The sequence below is a fragment of the Rana temporaria genome, chromosome 6, assembly GCF_905171775.1.
Source record: "Rana temporaria chromosome 6, aRanTem1.1, whole genome shotgun sequence".
NCBI classification, from domain to species: domain Eukaryota; kingdom Metazoa; phylum Chordata; class Amphibia; order Anura; family Ranidae; genus Rana; species Rana temporaria.
Window position 1 is genome coordinate 108190551 of NC_053494.1, and position 21250 is coordinate 108211800.

At 44.6% G+C, this 21250-nt stretch overlaps 1 protein-coding gene across 1 annotated transcript; it reads right to left on the reverse strand.

Moving 5' to 3' along the window:
* Positions 1 to 6781: 6781 nt before the first annotated feature.
* On the reverse strand, positions 6782 to 21234 carry COG8 (component of oligomeric golgi complex 8). The gene is made up of 5 exons (XM_040357160.1): positions 20747 to 21234; positions 19499 to 19706; positions 17098 to 17922; positions 11073 to 11241; positions 6782 to 7578 (listed from the first exon to the last, which is right to left on the reverse strand). Exons 1-5 carry the CDS (start codon positions 21076 to 21078, stop codon positions 7316 to 7318), a joined length of 1797 nt encoding a protein of 598 aa, XP_040213094.1. The 5' UTR covers positions 21079 to 21234; the 3' UTR covers positions 6782 to 7315.
* Between the last annotated feature and the right edge of the window lie 16 nt (positions 21235 to 21250).

The following is a 21250-nucleotide window of genomic DNA, read 5'->3' on the forward strand; positions in this document are numbered from 1 at the left end:
AGAACCAATGACCGGCCCCATTTTTTCTTTTAAGTCATTAATGCTGGCTTCTACCAGTACATTTTTGGCTTTGCGCCGTCTAATCATTAACTGAAGTAATTTTTGTTCGCATGCATTAAAGAACTGGAACCAGTCGTCTATAAGTGAGAGATCTTCAGCTCCGTCATTCGGGTGTACATCCCACCTCAGACTGCGAGGGGTGAGGTTTTTGCTAATGTACATTTCGAATGACGCAATGTCCCACCATAGACGGATCTGCTTTTCCATATCATATTGCAATTGCTTAAACCCCCTTTCGAGGTCTAAGTTAGGACTAGGTGTTTCTTGGAAAATGTCCTCTATGTTAGTCTGCCGGCTCTTCATAAAGTTAAATATGTCCATGTCAGCGTAGATAAAAAATCTATTGGATTTCTGGTATTGTTGTATGTTGTATCTCGCGCCAATAAATTAAATTAAAATAAAATTAAATTAATTTATATATAGTGTGTTAAGCTGCTACCCAGTAATAATCAAAAGATTATGCCGCATAATCTTTTGATTATTACTGGGTAGCAGCTTAACACACTATATATAAATTAATTTAATTTTATTTTAATTTAATTTATTGGCGCGAGATACAGCGAGCTACAGTATGCCTGTCTTTATTTTTTTAGTCCCGTACTCACAGTGCAATCGTAGACACAAGATTCCGACCCCCCTCGGGGAATGGGCGTTCCTATAGAGAGGGAAGGTGATTGACGGCCGGCTCTGGCACGTCACGCTTCTCCGGAAATACCCGAAATAGGACTTGGCGCTTCACGGCGCCTGCGCATAGTCTGTGCGCAGGCGCCGTATAGCGCCGTGAAGAGCCGAGACCTGTTCCGGCTGTCTTCGGGGAGCGTGACGTGCCAGAGCCGGCCGTCAATCACCTTCCCTCTCCATAGGAACGCCCATTCCCCGCGGGGAGTCGGAATCTTGTGTCTACGATTACACAGTGAGTACGGGACTAAAAAAATAAAGACAGGCATACTGTAGCTCGCGCTACTATGCCTCATGTTATGCTAAGAAGTTGTTATGGAGGGTGAACCACCGCTTTAAACGAATTTTTCCCTCAGTTTATCAGTTTAGGCCGATATGTATTCTTCTACGTATTTTTGGTAAAAAAAATTGCAATAAGCGTATATTGATTGGTTTGTGCAAAAGTTATAGCGTCTACCACATAAGGGATAGATTTATGACTTTTTTTATTGATTTTTTTTACTAGTAATGGCGGCGATCTGCAATTTTTATTGTGACTGCGATATTGCGGCGGACTTATCGGACACTTTTAACACTATTTTGGGACCATTCACATTTATACAGCAAACAGTGCTATAAAACTGCACTGATTACTGTATCGTATTGTTTTAGCGGCACTTTACCACTGTTCAAGCAGCGCTTTGTGGCCTCTAGCATGATGCTTTTAACCCCCGCTAGCGGCCGAAGAAGGGGTTAAAAACGCTTGTGTTGCGGCGCTCTTTGCAGAGTTTTTCAGGCGCTTTGGGAGCACTGGCCATTAATTTCAATGGGCAGGGCGCTCCCAAACATGCTGCTTGCAGGACTTTTCCTAACGTCCCGCAAGAGCACTGCCCCATTGTGAAAAGTCACCCTGAAATAAATGGGAGGCGATTTTCAGGTACTATTTCTAGCACTAAAACGCTTCAAAACTGCCTCAGTGTGAAAGGGGTTGTATGAACAAGTCTACTGTTCTTTTTGTATTGCTTCCTTTGTTTGAAATCTCTGGTGTTTCTGCCAGTCCCTCTGCTTTCCTATTAAAAACTCACCACTCTAATCAGGAGAAAACATGTGGTCAGTTCTCTAAGACCCCTTTCATACTGAGGCGCTTTGCAGGCGCTATAACGCTAAAAATAGCGCATGCAAAGCGCCCTGAACGAGCCGCTCCTCACACTCCAGAGGGCTAAAAAAAGTCCTGCTAGCCGCATCTTTGGAGTGGTGTGTATACCGCTCCTGCCCGCTGCAGAGGCGCTTTGCGGGTGGTTAAAATTCTCACGCTAGCGTTTGAATAGTGCTGCGAAATTGACGGTAAAGCACTGCCGACGCACCCACTGCCCCAGTGTGAAAGGGGCCTTACTGTGCTGGGAACTCAGCCTGCTCTCCTCCAATGATCAGACTTGTTCTGACACCCCCCCCCCCCCACCTCCTGCACAGCCTTTCACTGGGAGGATTAGTGTGCTGCTGTTTCTCCTCCCCCAGCTCTTATGCAGCTGAGAACAGAGGGAATTTGATCGCTCACAAACAAGGGAAAATAGGTATTTGTTTTTTTTACTAAAAACAAAAATCCAGGTGCACAGACCAGAGGCCAAGTGAAAAGTCAAAAAGAAAAATGAAATGTAGCTGTGGCCGCTGCTGTCCAAAACTCATAGACAAATGAGGACAGAAGATATAATCAAAGGGGTGAACAGCGCTGATCAGCAGACACAAATAGGACCCTCAGAGGCAAAGTAAAAACTTTTTATTATTGTTAAAAAAAAAAAATATATATATATATATATATTTAAATGAAGATGTTAACCAAGGCATACAGCAGTCAATTGATGGTCATACAGAGACTTGGATTAAAAAAACTGACTGACAGTACCTGGAGGCTGGAGCCACATGGATGACACAGGGAAACCCAGCATAAAGCGGATGGACAAAGAACACAGGAGCGCCGCTGGTGGGGGGGCCCGTCCAGGAGCGCAGGGCCAGGGGTCTGATGAAGGGGAACCAAACTACAGACACAGGAACTGTTGGGGCCAGTATACACCGGCCGCTCGCACTGTGTACGAAGCCCGGGAGTGATGTCACCACAAGCCCCTTACCAATATAAGAAATGGGGGAGCCTGCAGTAGGCCTTCATGAACAGCGTTTTTTTGGGGTCTGACAATGCTGTTGTGATTGAGTATGGATTTACATCTGGGGACACTTAAAAAAAAAAAGGAATTGTCAAAAACTGTCCATGTTTTTATAATTATGCTTTTTTGGTGAATGGGGGGGAGTGATGGGGACAAGGACCTCTTTCTGACAACTAGGGTTGTCCCGATACCTCTTTTTTAGGACCGAGTACTAGTAGCGATACTTTTTTTCATGTACTCGCCGATACCGATATTTTTTTTTAATGCCATGTGACAGTTTGACTGATGGGCGCGCCCTCTCCGCCCGCCGACCAAGTATCGGTATCAGGACAACCCTACTGACAACCCTGAGCTCGGCCCGGCTCCCCCCACCTATTCACCAAAAAAAGTAGTGTAATGTGACAAAAGACAATAGACTGTTTTTGACAAGTCCTTTATTAAAAATATGTCTTCATCAGCTCCTTCCTCCGGTCTTCGCTTTTCCCCGTGCCTTCCTCCGCCACACCTCCTGCCACTGACCCGCTGAAATAAAAAAAAAAAAAAAAAAAACCCCTCCGACGCTGCACCCTGCAGATTTGTCCCTTCAGTGTCGCACATTTCATATATAACTCTGGGGCGTGGCCATCGGATGGCATCTTTCAGAGACTCTGCCCCCTTGTGATGACAGACCCATCATGCCCTGCGCGATAACGTCACACGGTGGGGTGGGGGTCTCTGAATGACATCATTTGGCCATCGGAAGAGGTTCGTTATTTATTTATTTTCAGCGGCAGCGGAGGAAGAACAGAGGAGAAAGAAGACGACGACTGGAGGATGAAACGGGGGAAAGAAGACCTGAGGAAGGAGCAGGGGAAGAAGAAGACATTTTTAATAAAGGATTTGTCAAAAACTGCCTATTGTCACATTACACTACTTTTTTGGTGAATGGGTAGGGGTACAATGTACCCCATACTCATTCACATGGGGGGTGGGATCTTCCACATTCTGATAAACCCCCCCGCTCGCAGACCCCCACAACCACTGGCCAGGGTTGTGGAGAATAAGCTCTTGTCCCCAATAACATGGAGACAGGGTGGGGTAGTGCCCCCTGCACCAAAGCACCCCCCCCATGTTAAGGGTATGCGGCCTGGTATTGTTCAGGAGGGGGCGCTCGCTTGTCCTCTCCCTTTCCTGACTTGCCGGGCTACATACTTGGATAAGAGTCTGGTATGGATTTTGAGGGGGACCCCACGACTTTTTATTTAAATATTGGCGTGGGGGTGTTCCCTCCAAATCCATACCAGACCTAATTGTATCATCTTGGGGGAGACCTCATGCCATTTTTTTTAGATTCAGATGTCAGTGGGGAAGCCTGCTGATAGCGGAAGAGTCATTGGTTGTTAAGGACACGGTGGCCAGCTTCCTGGCCTGTGCCTTAGCAACCAGCTATATACAGGGAATGTAAAACCAAAAAAAAAAAAAGTACTTGCGTTTTGGATGCAGGTCTATTACATGCAAAAAAAAAAAGTCGCAGACCCTTTTCAAAAACGCAGAGGCACAAAAATGCATAGATGTGAACGTGTTCCATAGAACCCATGTTAAAAAAAATTAAAGCGGGGGTTCACCCTAAAAAAAAATTCTAACATTACATCCAGCATACTAACGACATTTACAGTATGCAGGTCTTTTTTTTTTTTATCGCCGTACATACCGTTATATTGTGATTTTCTCCCCGGCTTCTAAATCCCGCGGGACTGGGCATTCCTATCCCTGGGTTAGATGATTGACGTCTGGTGAAACAGTTCCCATGTCGCACAAGGCGCATCACCAGATTTCCGTAAATAGCCGAGCTGCGCCCGCCGTGTAGAGCTGACTGCGCAGGTGTCGTATAGCACCGATTCGCAGCTCGGCTATTTACGGAAATCTGGTGATGCGCCTTGTGCGACATCACCAGAACTGTGGGAACTGTTTCACCAGACGTCAATCATCTAACCCAGGGATAGGAACGCCCAGTCACGCGGGATTTAGAACCTGGAAGCCGGGGAGAAAATCACAATATAACGGTATGTACGGCGATAAAAAAAAAAAAAGACCTGCATACTGTAAAATGTTGTTAGTATCCTGGATGTAATGTTAGAATTTTTTTTTAGGGTGAACCCCCGCTTTAAATTCGTTTCTGCAAAAAAGCATAAAAAAAATGCATTAGTGTGAATCAAGCCTTAGGCCCCGTACACACGCAGAATTCAGCCAGAAACTCGATCGGAGCTGGATTCTGCCGAGAAACTCGGTCGTGTGTACACTTTTCAGCGAGGAAGCCGACGAGGAACTCGTTGGGCCAAATAGAGAACATGTTCTCCATGTCCTCGTTGTTCAATGAGGAAAGTCGGCCCGCCGAGATCCTCGGCGGCTTCAACACTGAACTCGACGAGGAACTCGATGTGTTTGGCATGTCGAGTTCCTCGGACGTGTGTACGGGGCCTTAGGCAGGGAAACTGATCAAATCACTTATGCAAAATAATGGTAAGCCTGAAAACATGACCTGTTGGGGGGATGTGAGGACAGGAGTAGTTAAAAAAAAAAAAAAAAAAAAAAGGTGAAAAAAATAAATAACTGCAAGATCGAGTAAGAGATTTAGCTACGAAAATATTAAAACTATAGAGAAAGTTTTAATATTAAAATATTTCTTTTATTATAAACAATTATTTTTTTCCCTTTTATATAGATCTATATCTCTCACCACACCACATTGAAGCAAAATCAGACCTGCTTAACAAGGAATGGTATATGTGGTGCATCTGTTTAGGGCGTTAGAGGTGTCATTTAAAATAATAATCCCGTGGGGGTTGATTTACTAAAGGCAAATAGACTGTGCACTTTGCAGCCGCACTCATTTTCCTTATTAAATGCAATGTGGCAAAATGTTTCCTTTTGTAAAGAATACCAAAACAGGTGCAAGGAAAATAAAATGAAAAAAAAAAAACCCAAACAAATAAAAAAACCAAAAAAAAAAAAACATCTTTGCTTGCAGATGATTGGATAATGGAAATCAGCAGAGGTTTACACATTTACTAAAGCTCTGGGGAAAATGAGTGCAACTGCATTTTCAAAGTGCATAGTCTATTTGCCTTTAGTAAATCCACCCCTGTGCCATTTGTGTTACTGTATATAATGATGACTCATTGTATTGCACAATGCATAGGTCTGAAAATGCTCTAAAAGAAACCAAGAGAGAAATTGGACCTTCTGAAAACGCCAGCTGCCTGGAAGTCGCCTGCTCAGCAAAGCCAGCTAACATACTTCTGTATTTAAAGTGGAGGTTCACCCGGAAATGTTAATTTTTAACATTAGATTGATGCTCATTTTGTCAAGGGGAATCGGGTAGTTTTTTTAAAAACGAAGCAGTACTTACCGTTTTAGAGAGATCTTCTCCGCCGCTTCCGGGTATGGGCTGCGGGACTGGGCGTTCCTATTTGATTGACAGTCTTCCGACAGGCTTCTGACAGTCGCATCTATCGCGTCACGATTTTCCGAAAGTAGACGAACGTCGGTGCGTAGGCGCCGTATAGAGCCGCACCGACGGCTTCTTTCGGCTACTCGTGACGCGATGTATGCGACCGTCGGAAGCCTGTCAATCAAATAGGAACGCCCAGTCCCGAAGACCATACCCGGAAGCAGCAGAGAAGATCGCTCTCTAAAACGGTAAGTACGGCTTCGATTTTAAAAAAACTACCCGATTCCCCTTGACAAAATGAGCATGAATCTAATGTTAAATTTTTTTTTTAGGGTGAACTCCCGCTTTAAGTGGATGACACTGCGCTGATGACAAGAGGACAGAATTCATCTATACAGACCACTTTTTGATCCTTGGCTCCTTATGTAGATGTCTATTTTCAGTATTTAAAAGACAATTGAAACACACAGCTAAGATGGACATTTATATGTTTACTAAAAGGTAAATAGGCTGCTTTCTGGGCAGTGCAGTTGTACTCCTCTACAAGTGAATTACTCCCAAATCTTCATAAATGTGGCGAATCTCTGCCAACTTCCATCATCCAATCAAGTGCAAGCAAAACTGCCCCCGCCCCCCTTGTATGTGATTGGGGTTTCTTTACAAAATGAAGCTTTTAGCAAATGTTGTATTTTTATTTTCTAAAGCCTTTATTAACTTAAATGTTATGGGCACAATTGGAGTGCAGATGTTGTGTTACGGTAGCCTATTCATTTGATACTAAAATAGGTGTATATACCATTTCTGGCATACATTGGTGCATTGCAGAGAACATCTGTCAGTAAAGTGCGTTGCAGTCAATTCAGAATTAATGGAACTTCATTGCTCCAATGCATGTAATCACATGGGCGATTCACCAAACACGTATAAAGCTAATATTTTAGTTGGAGTGTCCCGTTAATCTAGGAGTACCAGGCCAATCCCACTTCTGAATGCCATGTTCCCAATAGAACTGTCACTGGCTATCTTCTGTAGGCATAGCCATCTCTGTAGGAGCAGAAGGTTTCTGTTCACTGTTTTTCACTGGCACTTCTATACTTTTGGGGGGTGGGAATGTTTCTTCTGGTGCCGATTCAGTTGATGATTCAGTCACTGGTTCACTCTCAGTCACAAGTACAGGCTCCTTCTGTGGCAATAGTCCATCCAAGGCTTCATGCAGAACATTGACATTGATGGAGCCCAAGTTGCCATACCGTGAAAGCTGTGTAGGGGGCACACCTGGAAAGACATATTGAATGCACAAATAATAACACATAACAAATTTGACAGACAATTTTCCAAAATTGTTTAAAATAAAAACGTTCCAATTCTGATAGTCTGGCGATTGCAAACTTGAACATGATCTCATGGGAAATCTTGTGCTAGAAACTGGCCATTGGATATATAAGTAGACCAGAAATTAAGGAAAATCTTTCCATTTGGACACTGATGGCAAAAAAAAAAAAAAAAAAACACTGGGATTAGAACCATCTCTTCCTCCATCCAGAAATGGGAACAAAAGTTCAGTATTCCTCTACTGTGGTGTGTTTATGGTCATTAGTACTTAAACACCAATTTCTACTCTGGCTTACATGGGCATATCTTAATAAGAGGGACTTCTATGAATAGAACATCCCATAAAGATCAGAAGGTAGTCCTATAAGGCAAGGCAGAGAAAAGGGACGATATCATTAAACAAGCATCCAGACCCGGTGAAGGAAGTAGGCAGCATTGGGCAGGGTAGCTCTGGACGCCAGATCAAGTTTCTTCCCAATAGCAGTATGGATATACAGTACATCTACTAGATCCCAGCCTCTGACCAGGACAGTAGATGAATACCAGAGAGGTCTGCCCCTGCCTAAAGGCCTTATATTTGCCCTGTCCATAGATGATTAAAATAACAAAAATACATAAAGAATAAAATGAACAGGCACTATACTTGCCTTTCCAGCAGCTTGCGTTTCTAAATGGCACAACAAATATTCAACCAGGCAGGTGGGTCAAATACACGTTTTCTTGATTGCGTGCAGTGGTCCATCCTGCTGGCTTGTATGCCCTGTAGTGACCTATAAGCTGGTGGAAGAAGCCATTTGGCTTGTTTTGCTGCACTTTTCATCACAGAACTGGTCCAGGTTGGGGAAAGATTGCGACAATCTGGTCGGGATCCACACACAACCCTGGACCAGCACCAGTCTCAGCTTTCTTAGTGAGCTACTAAGCCAGCCACTCCCTCCACAGACCAGCGCTCCAGTGCAGGGCAGGGCAGACAGCGATAACTGACCTTCACCAGCTCTCATGGAGCTCTGAGAACAGAGCGATCAGCTGTGTTTGATCGCTCAGTTCTCACAGTCTTAGAGCCAGTGGGAAACAGATGCAGCATCGATGCTTCATCCACCTGGATAAGGATGATCCTTGGAAAAAAAAAAAAATACGGAACTTCTCTTTTTTTAACGCCGAAGAGCGTGACGTGCCTAATCACATTTACATGCATCAAGCTTTTTTTTTCTGCTAAAAACACTGCTGCCAGGAGGAAACATCCTGTGTGCACAAGACCCGATACTTTTTCAGAACGATCCTAATCGTTGCCCCTCTTCAAATATGGAATTACAATGTATAAAAAGAGGATAGTGGGATTGTTTCCAGATACAGATGACAAATATCTCACAATCCCATTGTTAAGTACAGACGTTAAGTAAAAGATATTTTATATTTATCTGAGTGTACATATATATACGCAAGTGTTGGATCTGGGGTATCCACTATACTGGCTTGGTTTGGTCTAAGTTAATTCAATTGAATAGGTCCTTGGTCATTTACATATTGCATCTGTATTAAGCTGATTCAGCTGTATGTTTCTCATTACGGCTACTGTATGTATGTATGTATGTATGTATGTATGTATGCATGCATGTGTAATTTATATATATATATATATATATATATATATATATATATATATATATACATACACACACACACACACACACACACACACACACACACACACACACACACACACACACACACACACACACATACATATATATATATACACATACATATATATATATATATATATATATATATATATACACATACATATATACACATACATATATACACATACACATACTTTTCTTACTATATTTATTATCCTAATAATTTACAGACCTTTGTTCTGTTGCTGGGGTCTCCGAACGCTCTAATATCCGCACATCTTTGACCTACTGGATCTGACTACCACTGATCATTGCCTTGGCCGTTTGCTCCTCTCAGCCATTGGGACCTTTGGGTTGCGTTTTGGTACATTTAATTCAGTTACTAGCAGAGTTGGTGAGCAGACAGTAATTTCTTTTTTTATTGATATGAATATGTAATTTGTTGTATTATATTATATAATGTGTATTAATGACGTATCTTTAGGTCCTACACAGACCACACAATTCATAAGAAAAGTTGCAAGGCCCTGACGAAGCACTTCTGTGCGAAACTTGTTGGCTACCTGCATACTGTCATCTATCCTGCTTTTGTAACTACTGTGGTCCATACTAATACATGAATATTTGTTTTTAACAATTATTATTACATTTTGATATACCGTATTTGCCGGTGTATAAGGTGACCGGGCGTATAAGATGACCCCCTAATTTTACAGTTTAAGATTTTTTCCCCTGTACTCACCATATAAGACGACCCCCCTTCCGACGCTTCATATTTCTTCCTTATGGAGCCATTTTCTTCTTCTTCATTCTTGCTGGAGCCAATCACAGCGAGTGATGTATTCTATTAATGAATACAAAGCCTGCTTGGATTGGCAGAGGCTGTAACATCATCAGCCCACGCCTCTTTGACTCTTAAAGCCAATCCGAGTAGGCTACTATATGTATGGTAGATGGTTGTTACTCCAATCTGAGCAGGCTCTGTATTTATTTGAATACATCGCTCATCGGGATTGGCTAAGCGGTATATACTGAATGTAGCCGAAGCTACATACAGTATTACTGCACATCCAGCAGGCATCCGAGCAGCTGACCCGGCGTATAAGACGACCCCTGCTTTTTGGACAGTTTTTTTAAGTGTAAAAGGTAGTCTTATACGCCAGCAAATACAGTACTTTTTTGAACAATCTGTGTCTAGTGTGTTGACCTTTAAACAGTATTGACATCTCTCGCTTTAAAATCCCTTATTTTGGGAGAGTGGTTCTCTCAAACTGTCTCTTCTCTTTTTATTGTACGCAATTACAATGTTACAGTACCTTTGAATTCCAATATGGTTAATGTCTGAGAGCACCTTATTTTACTTAATGTTTCCTTCATCAGTCTAAATCACAGGTGTCAAACAAGGCTGCGAGCCAAATCCGGCCCTCCAGGCCATTTCATGTGGCCCTCGCACCTCTCGCCCTCCTCTGATCCTCCTCTAGACCCTTACTTTCTGCTTTAAAGCAATGCATCCAGCTTCTTCCCAGCAGCAGCATAAGGAAAGGGGGGTGCACTGTGATGTAAGGGAGAGTGGGAGGGCTTAACTTTTGATGGTGGGGTGGCTCTTGACATCTAATGTAAAGGGGAGGGGATGCGCTGGACATCTAATCTTACAGATACAACCGGCCCTTTTGAGGACAATCATAATGCTGATGCGGCCCACGATGAATTTAAGTTTGACACCCCTGGTCTAAACCATAATTTTACAAGTTGTCTTACTGAGATCCCAGGTCTTCCCTAAATCGAGATGTTTACCTAGAATTTGAGCTCTCTGAGCTGGAGGGAAGAGAACCTGTAAGCAACGGTTTAGATATGGTGTCAGGTCCTCCAGGAAAACTGTGCAGAATTGAACAAACAGTTCCCTTTCCTGAACGCTGAAAGCAGCTTCCTCAGCTCGATGTAATGATAGGATAGTTTTCACAACCTGTAGAGAAGACAGAAGTCAAACAATGTTGGCCATCACCTCAATAGAAGAAAATGTAAAATAAAGCACATTACTTAAGCCCAGGTTCACATTGACAGCGGGAATGAAATCGTGCAAGTTCAGCTGTGTCTATTGAAATCTCACCCCAAAGTCAACAAAAGTAACACAGAAACTACTTTTGGGATTCGGCGCCGCACCGATTCGGACAGTGTCATTGCCGCCGATTTGGAATGCAATGTTAACCAAAGCTAATGATGTAAACCTATCCTCAGTGACCAGCAGTCACTTTTTTTTTCCAGATATAGAGGGTTAATATTAACACAAATAATACATTTATTGTAAGCTAGCAAACTTAAAAATGTCCAAAAACTAAATTAAATTCACATTTAACAGCTCATATATACAGTAAAGGAAAAAAGTATTTGATCCCCGTCTGATTTTGTATGTTTGCCCACTGACAAAGAAATAATTAGTCTATAAGTTTAATGGTAGGTTTATCTTAACAGAAATGCTGCGTAGACACGGTCGGATTCTCTGACAACAAATGTTCGATGTGAGCTTTTGGTCGTATATTCCGACCGTGTGTAGGCTCCATTGGACATTTGCTGTCAAAATTTCCAACAATAAAATGTTTGAGAGCTGGTTCTCAATTTTTCTGACAACAAAAGTTCTTGTCGGAAATTCCGATCATCTGTATGCAATTCCGATGCACAAAAATCCTACGCATGCTCAGAATCAATTTGACGCATGCTCGGAATCATTGAACTTCATTTTTCTCGGCTCGTCGTAGTGCTGTACGTGACCGCATTCTTAATGTTCGGAAATAAGTATTTGACCCCTTCACAAAACATGACTTAGTACTAGGTGGCAAAGCCCTTGTTGGCAATCAGAGGTCAGACGTTTCTTGTAGTTGGCCACCAGGTTTGCACACATCTATCTCAGGAGGGATTTTGTCCCACTCCTCCTTGAAGATCTTCTCCAACTCATTAAGGTTTTGAGGCTGACTTTTGGTAACTCGAACCCTTCAGCTCCCTCCCTTCCTCCATATTTTCTATGGGATTAAGGTCTAGAGGGGTTGTAAATTGACACAGACAGCAGGACTCGGCCCCGTCCCCCTCCAATAAGGACCAGAGACAACATCTGGAGCTGCTGGGCTCGTTCTCGTTGCTGAAAGGATGGGGTTCAGGTAAGTAAAAGGGGGGCTGCTACGCTACAAAAGGTTTTTCACCTTAATGCAGGGGTTGACAAATTTGCTTGGAATCTAGGAGCCAGGTAAAGAAGTTAGGAGCCAGAAAACGCGCCCCGTCCCGACGAGCTTGCGCGCAAAGGCGAACACATACGTGAGCAGCGCCCGCATATGTAAACGGTGTTCAAACCACACGTGAGGTATCGCTGCGATTGGTAGAGCGAGAGCAATAATTCTAGCCCTAGACCTCCTCTGTAACTCAAAACATGCAACCTGTAGAATTTTTTTTAAACGTCGCCTATGAAGATTTTAAAGGGTAAAAGTTTGTCGGCATTCCACGAGCGGACGCAATTTTGAAGCGTGACATGTTGGGTATGAATTTACTCGGCGTAACATTATCTTTCATAATATAAAAAAAAAAATGGGGATAACTTTACTGGTGTCTTATTTTTTAATGAAAAAAAGTGTAATTTTTTCACAAAAAAAGTGCGCTTGTAAGACCGCTGCGCAAATACGGCGTGACAGAAAGTATTGCAACGATCGCCATTTTATTCTCTAGGGTGTTAGGATAAAAAATATATATAATGTTTGGGGGTTCTAATTAGAGGGAAGAAGATGGCAGTGAAAATAGTGAAAAATAACATTAGAATTTCTGTTTAACTTGTAATGTTTAACTTGTAATACCAACGTCCACCACCAGATGGCGCCAGCTCACATCTGGTGGTAATAACATGCAATACCAACGGCTCACCACCAGATGGCCCCAGCTCCAAAAAAAAAAAAAATTATTATTTTTTTTTTGCCCCCTTCCAATTCAAGTCGCCAGGACCCTATTTCTAGTCGCCATGGCGACCTGGCGCCCGGGATTTGTCGAGCCCTGCCTTAATGCATAGAATGCATTAAGGTGAAAAACTAGGAGTGTTTACAACCGCTTTAATGTGCTTCTTCAGCCACTCCTTTGTTGCCTTGGCTGTTTGTTTTGGGTCATTGTCATGCTGGAATACCCATCCACTACCTATTTTCAATGCCCTGGCTGAGGGAAGGATGTTCTCACCCAAGATTTGACGGTACATGACCCATCATCCCTTTGATACGGTGAAGTTGTCCTGTCCCCTTAGAAGAAAAACAACCCCAATGAATAATGTTTCCACCTCCATGTTTGACGGTGGGGGTTGTGTTCTTAGGGTCATGGGGCACCATTCCTTCTCCCCCAAGCACGGCGAGTTAAGTTGATGCCAAAGAGCCCGATTTTGGTCTCACCCGACAACAACACTTTCACCCAGAATCATTCAGATGTTCATCAGCAAATATTAGACAGACCTGTACACATGCTTTCTTGAGCATGGAGACCTTGTGAGCGTTATAGGATTTTAGTCCTTCACGGCGTAGTGTGTTACCAATTGTTTTCTTGGTGACTATGGTCCCAGCTGCCTTGAGATCATTGACAAGATTTTCCTGTGTAGTTCTGGGCTGATTCCTCACTGTTCTCATGATCATTGAAACTCCACAAGGTGATATCTTGCAGGGAGATCGAGTTATTTTGTGTTTCTTCCATTTGTGAATAATCACACCTACTGTTGTCACCCTCTCACAAAGCTGCTTGGCGATGGTCTTGTAGCCCATTCCAGCCTTGTGTAGGTCTACAATCTTGTTCCAGACATCCTTGGACAGCTCTTTGGTCTTGGCCATGGTGAAGCGATTGGAATCTGATTAATTGATTACTTCTGTGGACAGGTGTCTTTTATACAGGTAACAAGCTAGTTGAGATTAGGAGCACTCCCTTTAAGAGAGTGCTCCTAATCTCAGCTCGTTCCCTGTATAGAAGAATCCTGGGAGCCAGAAATCTTGCTGATTGATAGGGGATCAAAAACTAATTAAAATGCAAATCAATTTATAACTTTTTTTAAATGCATTTTTCTGGATATTTTTGTTGTTATTCTGTCTCTCACTGTTAAAATAAACTTACTATTAAAATACTGATTTGTCAGTGGGAAAACATACAAAATCAGCAGGGGGTCAAATACTTTTCCCCCCCTCAGTGTACAGTATATATAGTTATATACTTTTTTTTTTTTTTACTTAATATCTAAACAAATCTTTTAAAGCATCTCTCTTTGGGCACAACAGTTCAGCTGCCCAGCCCCACCTTGTTTGTAAATCTAGTGCAGCTGTGCATGGTAGCCAACCAGCCTCTAATTTCAGCTCGTTATGGCTGGGTTCACACTATTGCCAATTTCCTCGCATCCAATTCGCATAGCAGAAGATTGTGAACAGCTCTCCATGGAGAAACCAATGCATAGAAACCAATCAGCTTTCAGGAATATTGTCAAAGCTTAATTGAACAAGCTGAAGTTAGATGTACTGTTATGATGTATCTGGATTTCCCATTTTTTCCCCCCTGCTTTGTATAAATTTTTTTTTTTATAAAACTCGTCTGTATATACTGTCCAAATACCAAGAAAATCCTTTCGCCTTAGGGATGACCAACAGGGGTCAGCCTCCTTTTAGTACCAGCTTGTACATACTCCTATATTACCTGGCCATTTTAAGTGCTGTGAAGATTAATTAGCCACATGACACTGTACCTAGATCATTTTTGAAACAGAGCTTTCTTTTGGTGGCATTTGAAAAACATCATAATTTTTTTCCTATATACACAGCAATACCTCGGATTGCAAGTAACACGTTTTACGAGCATTTAACAATACAAGCTATTTTTTTTTTTTTTTTTATTCTGACTCAGTTTACGAGTGTTGTCTCGCAAGACGAGCTGGATTCAAGCCTCTGGGGTGTGCAGTACCGCATTTGGCCAGAGCTGCGGGGTCGCCAGTGACACTCGGAAACACTCCGTTCCTGAGCGAGTGTCTCCGAGTGCATGCGAGCGGTCTCGGAGTGTTTCTGAGTGTTTTCGGCACTCCCTCTGGCCACATTCGTTACTGCATACAATAGAAGTCAAAACTTGCCTTGATATACGAGTGCTTTGGATTAAAAGCATTTTTCTGGAAGTAATTATGCTCGTAATCCAAGGTACCACTGCAATGTGAAATGTCAAAATAAATACCATTTACTGCCCATTGCTTTTCCTGCGGTCCTAAAAATGCCCCCAAAATTGTTTAGTTTAGGACATAATGTATACAGCTGAGTGCAGGGGTCAGGAATGCACAACATAGCTTACAGATTTTTAGTGGCCAGGAGGTAGCGCCACCCTATGGTTGTGGCCCTTTAAATGTTGGCGATCAACAGGAAGCACTCCATAGCTGGTGGTGGTCAGTAGCAGGGCCGGCCTTTGGGGTGTGCGAGCCGTGCAACCGCACAGAGTGCCCTGAGCAAACGGGGGCGCCGTGCGGCCATCACAGCTCGCAGCAAGCTCAGCCACTAGCACAGCGCCGGCCGTGAGTGGGACAGATCAGCAGGGGGATCAGAGCACACAGAGCTCCAGAGAGAGAGATGAGCTGGGCGTATCACAGCCAGCTCTGACATCTCTCCCCTCCCCTTGCTGCCCGCACAGCCAGTTAGAGGAGAGGAGCTGCTTTTACTCCTCCCCTCCTCTGTCTGCCCCGCCCACTCTCCCCGGCATACAGGGGATGTGGGCGGGAATTTTTAAGCACAGCAAACAGAAGGGAAAGATGGAGGAGTGTGATATCCATCCAGTCAGTCCTGCCGAGTGAGTACACTGTACACTGATGTAGGGGTGGCCTTCATTCCCTTCTCTCTCTCTCTCTCTCTTCACCTTTCTTTCTCTCTCCCTATTATCTATATATTTCTTTATCTATCTATCTTTGTTTGTTTCCATCTATATTTTTCTTCCTTTCTTTCTCTCTCCTCGCTTTCTCTTTCTTTCTCTTTCCTTTCTTTCTTTCCTTTCTTTCTCCTCCCTTTCTTTCTTTCTTTCTTTCTCCTCCCTTTCTTTCTTTCTTTCTTTCTTTCTCCTCCCTTTCTTTCTCCATCCATCCTCCTTTTCTTTCTCTCTCTCCCTTTATCTATTTTTTATTTCTTTCTTCCTTCATCCTCTTTCTTTCTCAAAAATATCTATCTAGCTATCGATCGGTGAAGATGGGGGGGGGGGCGCCACAGGCTTTGCTCGCACAGGGCGCCTAAACACCTAAGGCCGGCCCTGGTCAGTAGCATTTTGTCTCCATAACACTGGTGGTCAGTGGCAGCAGTGTTACTTATGGTCAGAGAAAAAAAAGCTCTGACTGTAGGTGCAGGAACTCAACCACTACCCCGTTCAGATTTCAAAAACAGTAGAAGGGTCTTAAAGGGGCATTAAATACCAGGATTGCATTACATACAGAATGCAGAGTTCAGGGGGTTACACACAGAGTTCAGAGCTGTCACTTGTAAACACAGAAACCAGACTTCTGTGTTTACAAGTGATTGTGGTGAGCTGGCACCAAAGGGTCTGAGCCAGAGGTGGTGGAACGGAGTTCCCCCAAGTTCCCCCTGAAAAAAAAGCCCTGCTTACAGTTATACATTGGCAGAGAAATGATTAATGACAGAGAAAGGGGAGGGTTTGTTGACAACTTCTGATTGTTGTAATTCACAGTAATCACAAGGTAGAGAGCCAATTTAAATTGACATTTTGCCTGTGATCTAATCTTTCGAGAATAGAGGCATGCATGAGAATTCCATCTTTGGTTCAAAGACCAGGGAGAGCATAAAAAAATTACCTTTTCCAAAGAGTCTTGAAGTGCGTTTGTCACCTCCTGAGTCAGAGCTACTGGACAGCAAAGACGCAAGTCATTAAATGCCACTAGTATGTTGTTAAGAAAGCAAGCTAGTGGAGGGAAATCCAGAAGCACCATAGGAGGCTGCAAGGTTCCGGGTTGGGCATGTGGTGTTGGAACACTGGTGCCCAGTACCATGGGGGAAGAGATCAATGTATACATGTTCATCTCCTCCTGGAATTTCTCCACAGCTTCCTTGGCTGCTCGTGCAAAGTTCTCTGCAGCGACACGCTGAAAGATAGGTGCTAGCTGACCACGGAAATCTGCCCCTACGCGGCTAAAGGACAGTCCAAAGTACATGCACTGACCCAAAAGAGAGTCAAGTCGGCTACCAACACCCTTCTGAAGGTCACTTTCCAGCACTTGTAGAAACTCACTGATCTTCTGTAGCACCCAACCATGAAATATAGCCGACTCATTGACAGGTAAAAGGCCACTGGGCGGAGGTGGTAGCAGGAGGGGGTCTTCATCAGAGAATATAGCTCGATACTGTGTGATGACATCAAACAAGTGGACACGGCAGCTCTCAATAGTTTTAGTCAGGTGGAAATATGGGTCATCCTGAGGGATGGAGCTCTGCAGAGATCGCAGCCAAGCATCCCGGGCCTGGAGGAACTTGATACGCAACTCAGCCTCTGTGAAGACATCCATCCTGCGAAGGTAGCCAATCACACGCAAGCAGGCCGGAAGCTGAATATTACTGCGCAGCTGCTGCAGAAGCTGAGTTAACATGAGCTGTGAAGATTGCCGGACCTCATTCACTATTCCCTGCCAAGAAAAAAAAAAAAAAAACAGTGTCAGAAGACTATAATACCATCTCTTTTAAAAGCGAAAAAAAACGTAAAACTGCAAATTTTACCGAAACACTGGTCTTGTTCTAGAACTGTGTCAATTTGCCAGGCAGCACTTGCCTTTAAAGGGGTTGTAAAAGGTAAAGAAAAAAAAAAATCCCTAAATAGCTTCCTTTACCTTAGTGCAGTCCTTCTTCACTTACCTCATCCTTCCATTTTGCTTTTAAATGTCCTTATTTCTTCTGAGAAATCCTCACTTCCTGTTCTTCTGTCTGTAACTCCACACAGTAATGCAAGGCTTTCTCCCTGGTGTGGAGTGTCGTGCTTGCCCCCTCCCTTGAGGGGGGAGGGGGGGGGGGGAGGACGCCCACTAACACAAAGCTTCTTTCTCTATCTGCAACGTAGAGAGCGTCCTGACTCTCCTGCTGGAGTGTCCTGCTCAAGGGAGGGGACGAGCACGACACTCCACACCAGGGAGAAAGCCTCGCATTACTGTGTGGAGTTACAGACAGAAGAACAGGAAGTGAGGATTTCTCAGAAGAAATAAGGACATTCAAAAGCAAAATCAAAAAGGAGGAGGTAAGTGAAGGAGGACTGCACCAAGGTAAAGGAAGCTATTTAGGGAAAAAAAAACATTTATTTTAACGACATCAGTGCTGGGTACCCCCTTCCTGCCCAGGACAATTTTCAGCTTCCAGCACTGCCACACCTTGAATGACAAATTGTGTGGTCATGCAACACTGGGAGTTATTTACTAAAGGCAAATCCACTTTGCACTACAAGTGCACTTGGAAGTGCAGTCACTGTAGATCCGAGGGGGACATGCAAGGAAAATAAAAAAACAGCATTTTAGCTTGCACATGATTGGATGATAAAATCAGCAGAGCTTCCCCTCATTTCAGATCTACCCCTCAGATCTACAGCGAGTGGATTTGCCTTTAGTAAATAACCCCCACTGTATTCATATACAATTTTTTTTTGAGACAGATAGAGCTTTCTTTTGGTGTAATTTAATCACCATTGGTTTTTTTTCTTTTTTGCTAAAAAAAAAAAAGTCTTAGTTTCTGTTATAAAATGTTGCAAATAAGTAATTTTTCTTCTTCACTGATGGGGCAGCATTGACTGATTGTCAGGGCCTCGATTATCAGTGTAAAGAATGCATCGCTTATCGCCTCTCCATTCCTCACACAGGCACAGCGCGTGAGGAAGGGAAATGCAGATAACGAGCGAATCTGTTTACATGTGACCAGCTGTGATTGGACTCAGCTGATAACATGGAACGGGCTGCTGTGATTGGCCCTTTACTGCAATCTGTAATCAGCTGTGTGCAAAAGACACAGCGGTCATAAAGCACGCTTGATGTGCACCCCAGGAGGCTAGATTCTGGGAGGATGTCCTCCCAGAACGAGAGAGACGCTCTGTAGCCATCTTTCAGCTATAGCGAGGTACAAAAGCGGTTAAAGGACACATGTAGCCATTACTTTGTGTCACCAATTCTAACCAATAGTAAGAAAAATAGTTCTGAGATTTGTCAGACTATCACTGAAACTGACCTGGATGACAGGTATAGAAGAATGTTTCTTCTCTAGGCGTTTAACATAGGCAGCGAGCTCCAGAGCCTCTTCATAATAACCGTTGCGCACACAAGTATCCATTAACTGTGGGATCTCCAAGATCTCTAAGATTTCTGTATGTCGGTTCAAGGTCAGTGTGTTCATACGTCGACTGGAACTGATGTCTTCGGCTTGCTTAACAAAACCCCTGAAACCAAAAAAGCCCACTTCTGTTAAATGACACAGGGTGATAGAAAAGGGGCACACAACCCTAGTGGCAAGGTGGGATACAAGGTAAGCAACATCATCATCATCAGAAGATTGAAAATTAAGGATGAGCTCTGGCGTGTTAGCAAACCCCACATGCAGAGCCCGCCAGGAAGTCGGCACTGAGCTGCGCTAATCACAGGCAGCGAGACATTTCCCAATCTCTGCAGCCGCGTATAGCAGCAGTGTCTCACTGCCTGTGATTAACGCAGTGCCGACTTCCTGGCACGCTCTGCTTACACGCCGGAGCTCGTCGTCATTGAAAATAGAGGAGTAATAGTTGACGACTAGGACAAGGGAATGGGAGGCATCAAAGACAGAACTAATAAGGTGGGGACCACTATGGGACGGGTGATCGCGGCGGGGACCACTATGGGACGGGTGATCGCAGGGGGGACCACTATGGGACGGGTGATCGCGGCGGGGACCACTATGGGACGGGTGATCGCGGCGGGGACCACTATGGGACGGGTGATCGCGGCGGGGACCACTATGGGACGGGTGATCGCGGCGGGGACCACTATGGGACGGGTGATCGCGGCGGGGACCACTATGGGACGGGTGATCGCGGCGGGGACCACTATGGGACGGGTGATCGCGGCGGGGACCACTATGGGACGGGTGATCGCGGCGGGGACCACTATGGGACGGGTGATCGCGGCGGGGACCACTATGGGACGGGTGATCGCGGCGGGGACCACTATGGGACGGGTGATCGCGAGGGGGCCACTATGGGAGGGCTGATCGCGGGGGGGCCACTATGGGAGGGCTGATCGCGGGGGGCCACTATGGGAGGGCTGATCGCGGGGGGGCCACTATGGGAGGGCTGATCGCGGGGGGGCCACTATGGGAGGGCTGATCGCGGGGGGGCCACTATGGGAGGGCTGATCGCGGGGGGCCACTATGGGAGGGCTGATCGCGGGGGGCCACTATGGGAGGGGTGATCGCTGGGGGCCACTATGGGAGGGGTGATGTGAGTACCTGCAGGTCTCCTGGAAGCTGGGCAGTTTGCCCAGCAGTCGAGACACATTGTCCTCCACCTGTCCGAAGTCCCGGTAGATGAGCTCGGTGCAGTCGGCAGTACGGATAAAGGTCTTGTAGTGGGTGAAGGCCAGCTCCCGGGTCTGCTGCAGAATCTGCGCCCGCTCCTCGCTCAGCCTCTCCGGTTCCCTCTTCAGCTTCTCTACCCCGAAGGAGCTGAGCTCCAACAAGTAAGCAGCAAAGTCCGGGCTGTCCCGCCAGCTCTCCGGGAAGCTGCTACGGAACACCGAGGCCAAGACACTCTCCTCTTCCACGTCTACCGCCGCCATCATTACCCCCGGACTGTCACACTTCAACAAAACTTTACACACTTCGGACAGCTGCGCTCGCCATTTTTGTGGAGTCGCTGTGATCTTTATTGAGAATGGACAACACCGGCTTCCAACGCGCTGTCAATGACACTTCCTCATTGAGCTTTGCCAGGTAAACAGAGATATGACAGCC

Bases quoted from the DNA above. Each gene is read 5' to 3' on its own strand.
- COG8 (XM_040357160.1), bottom strand. From the start codon at position 21,078: ATGATGGCGGCGGTAGACGTGGAAGAGGAGAGTGTCTTGGCCTCGGTG. The intron at 19,707-20,746 runs GTACTCACATCA...TTTTGGTTTCAG, and splicing joins AGCTTCCAGGAGACCTGCAG to GGGTTTTGTTAAGCAAGCCG. The intron at 17,923-19,498 runs GTCAGTTTCAGT...TTTTCTTGGCAG, and splicing joins CTTCTATACCTGTCATCCAG to GGAATAGTGAATGAGGTCCG.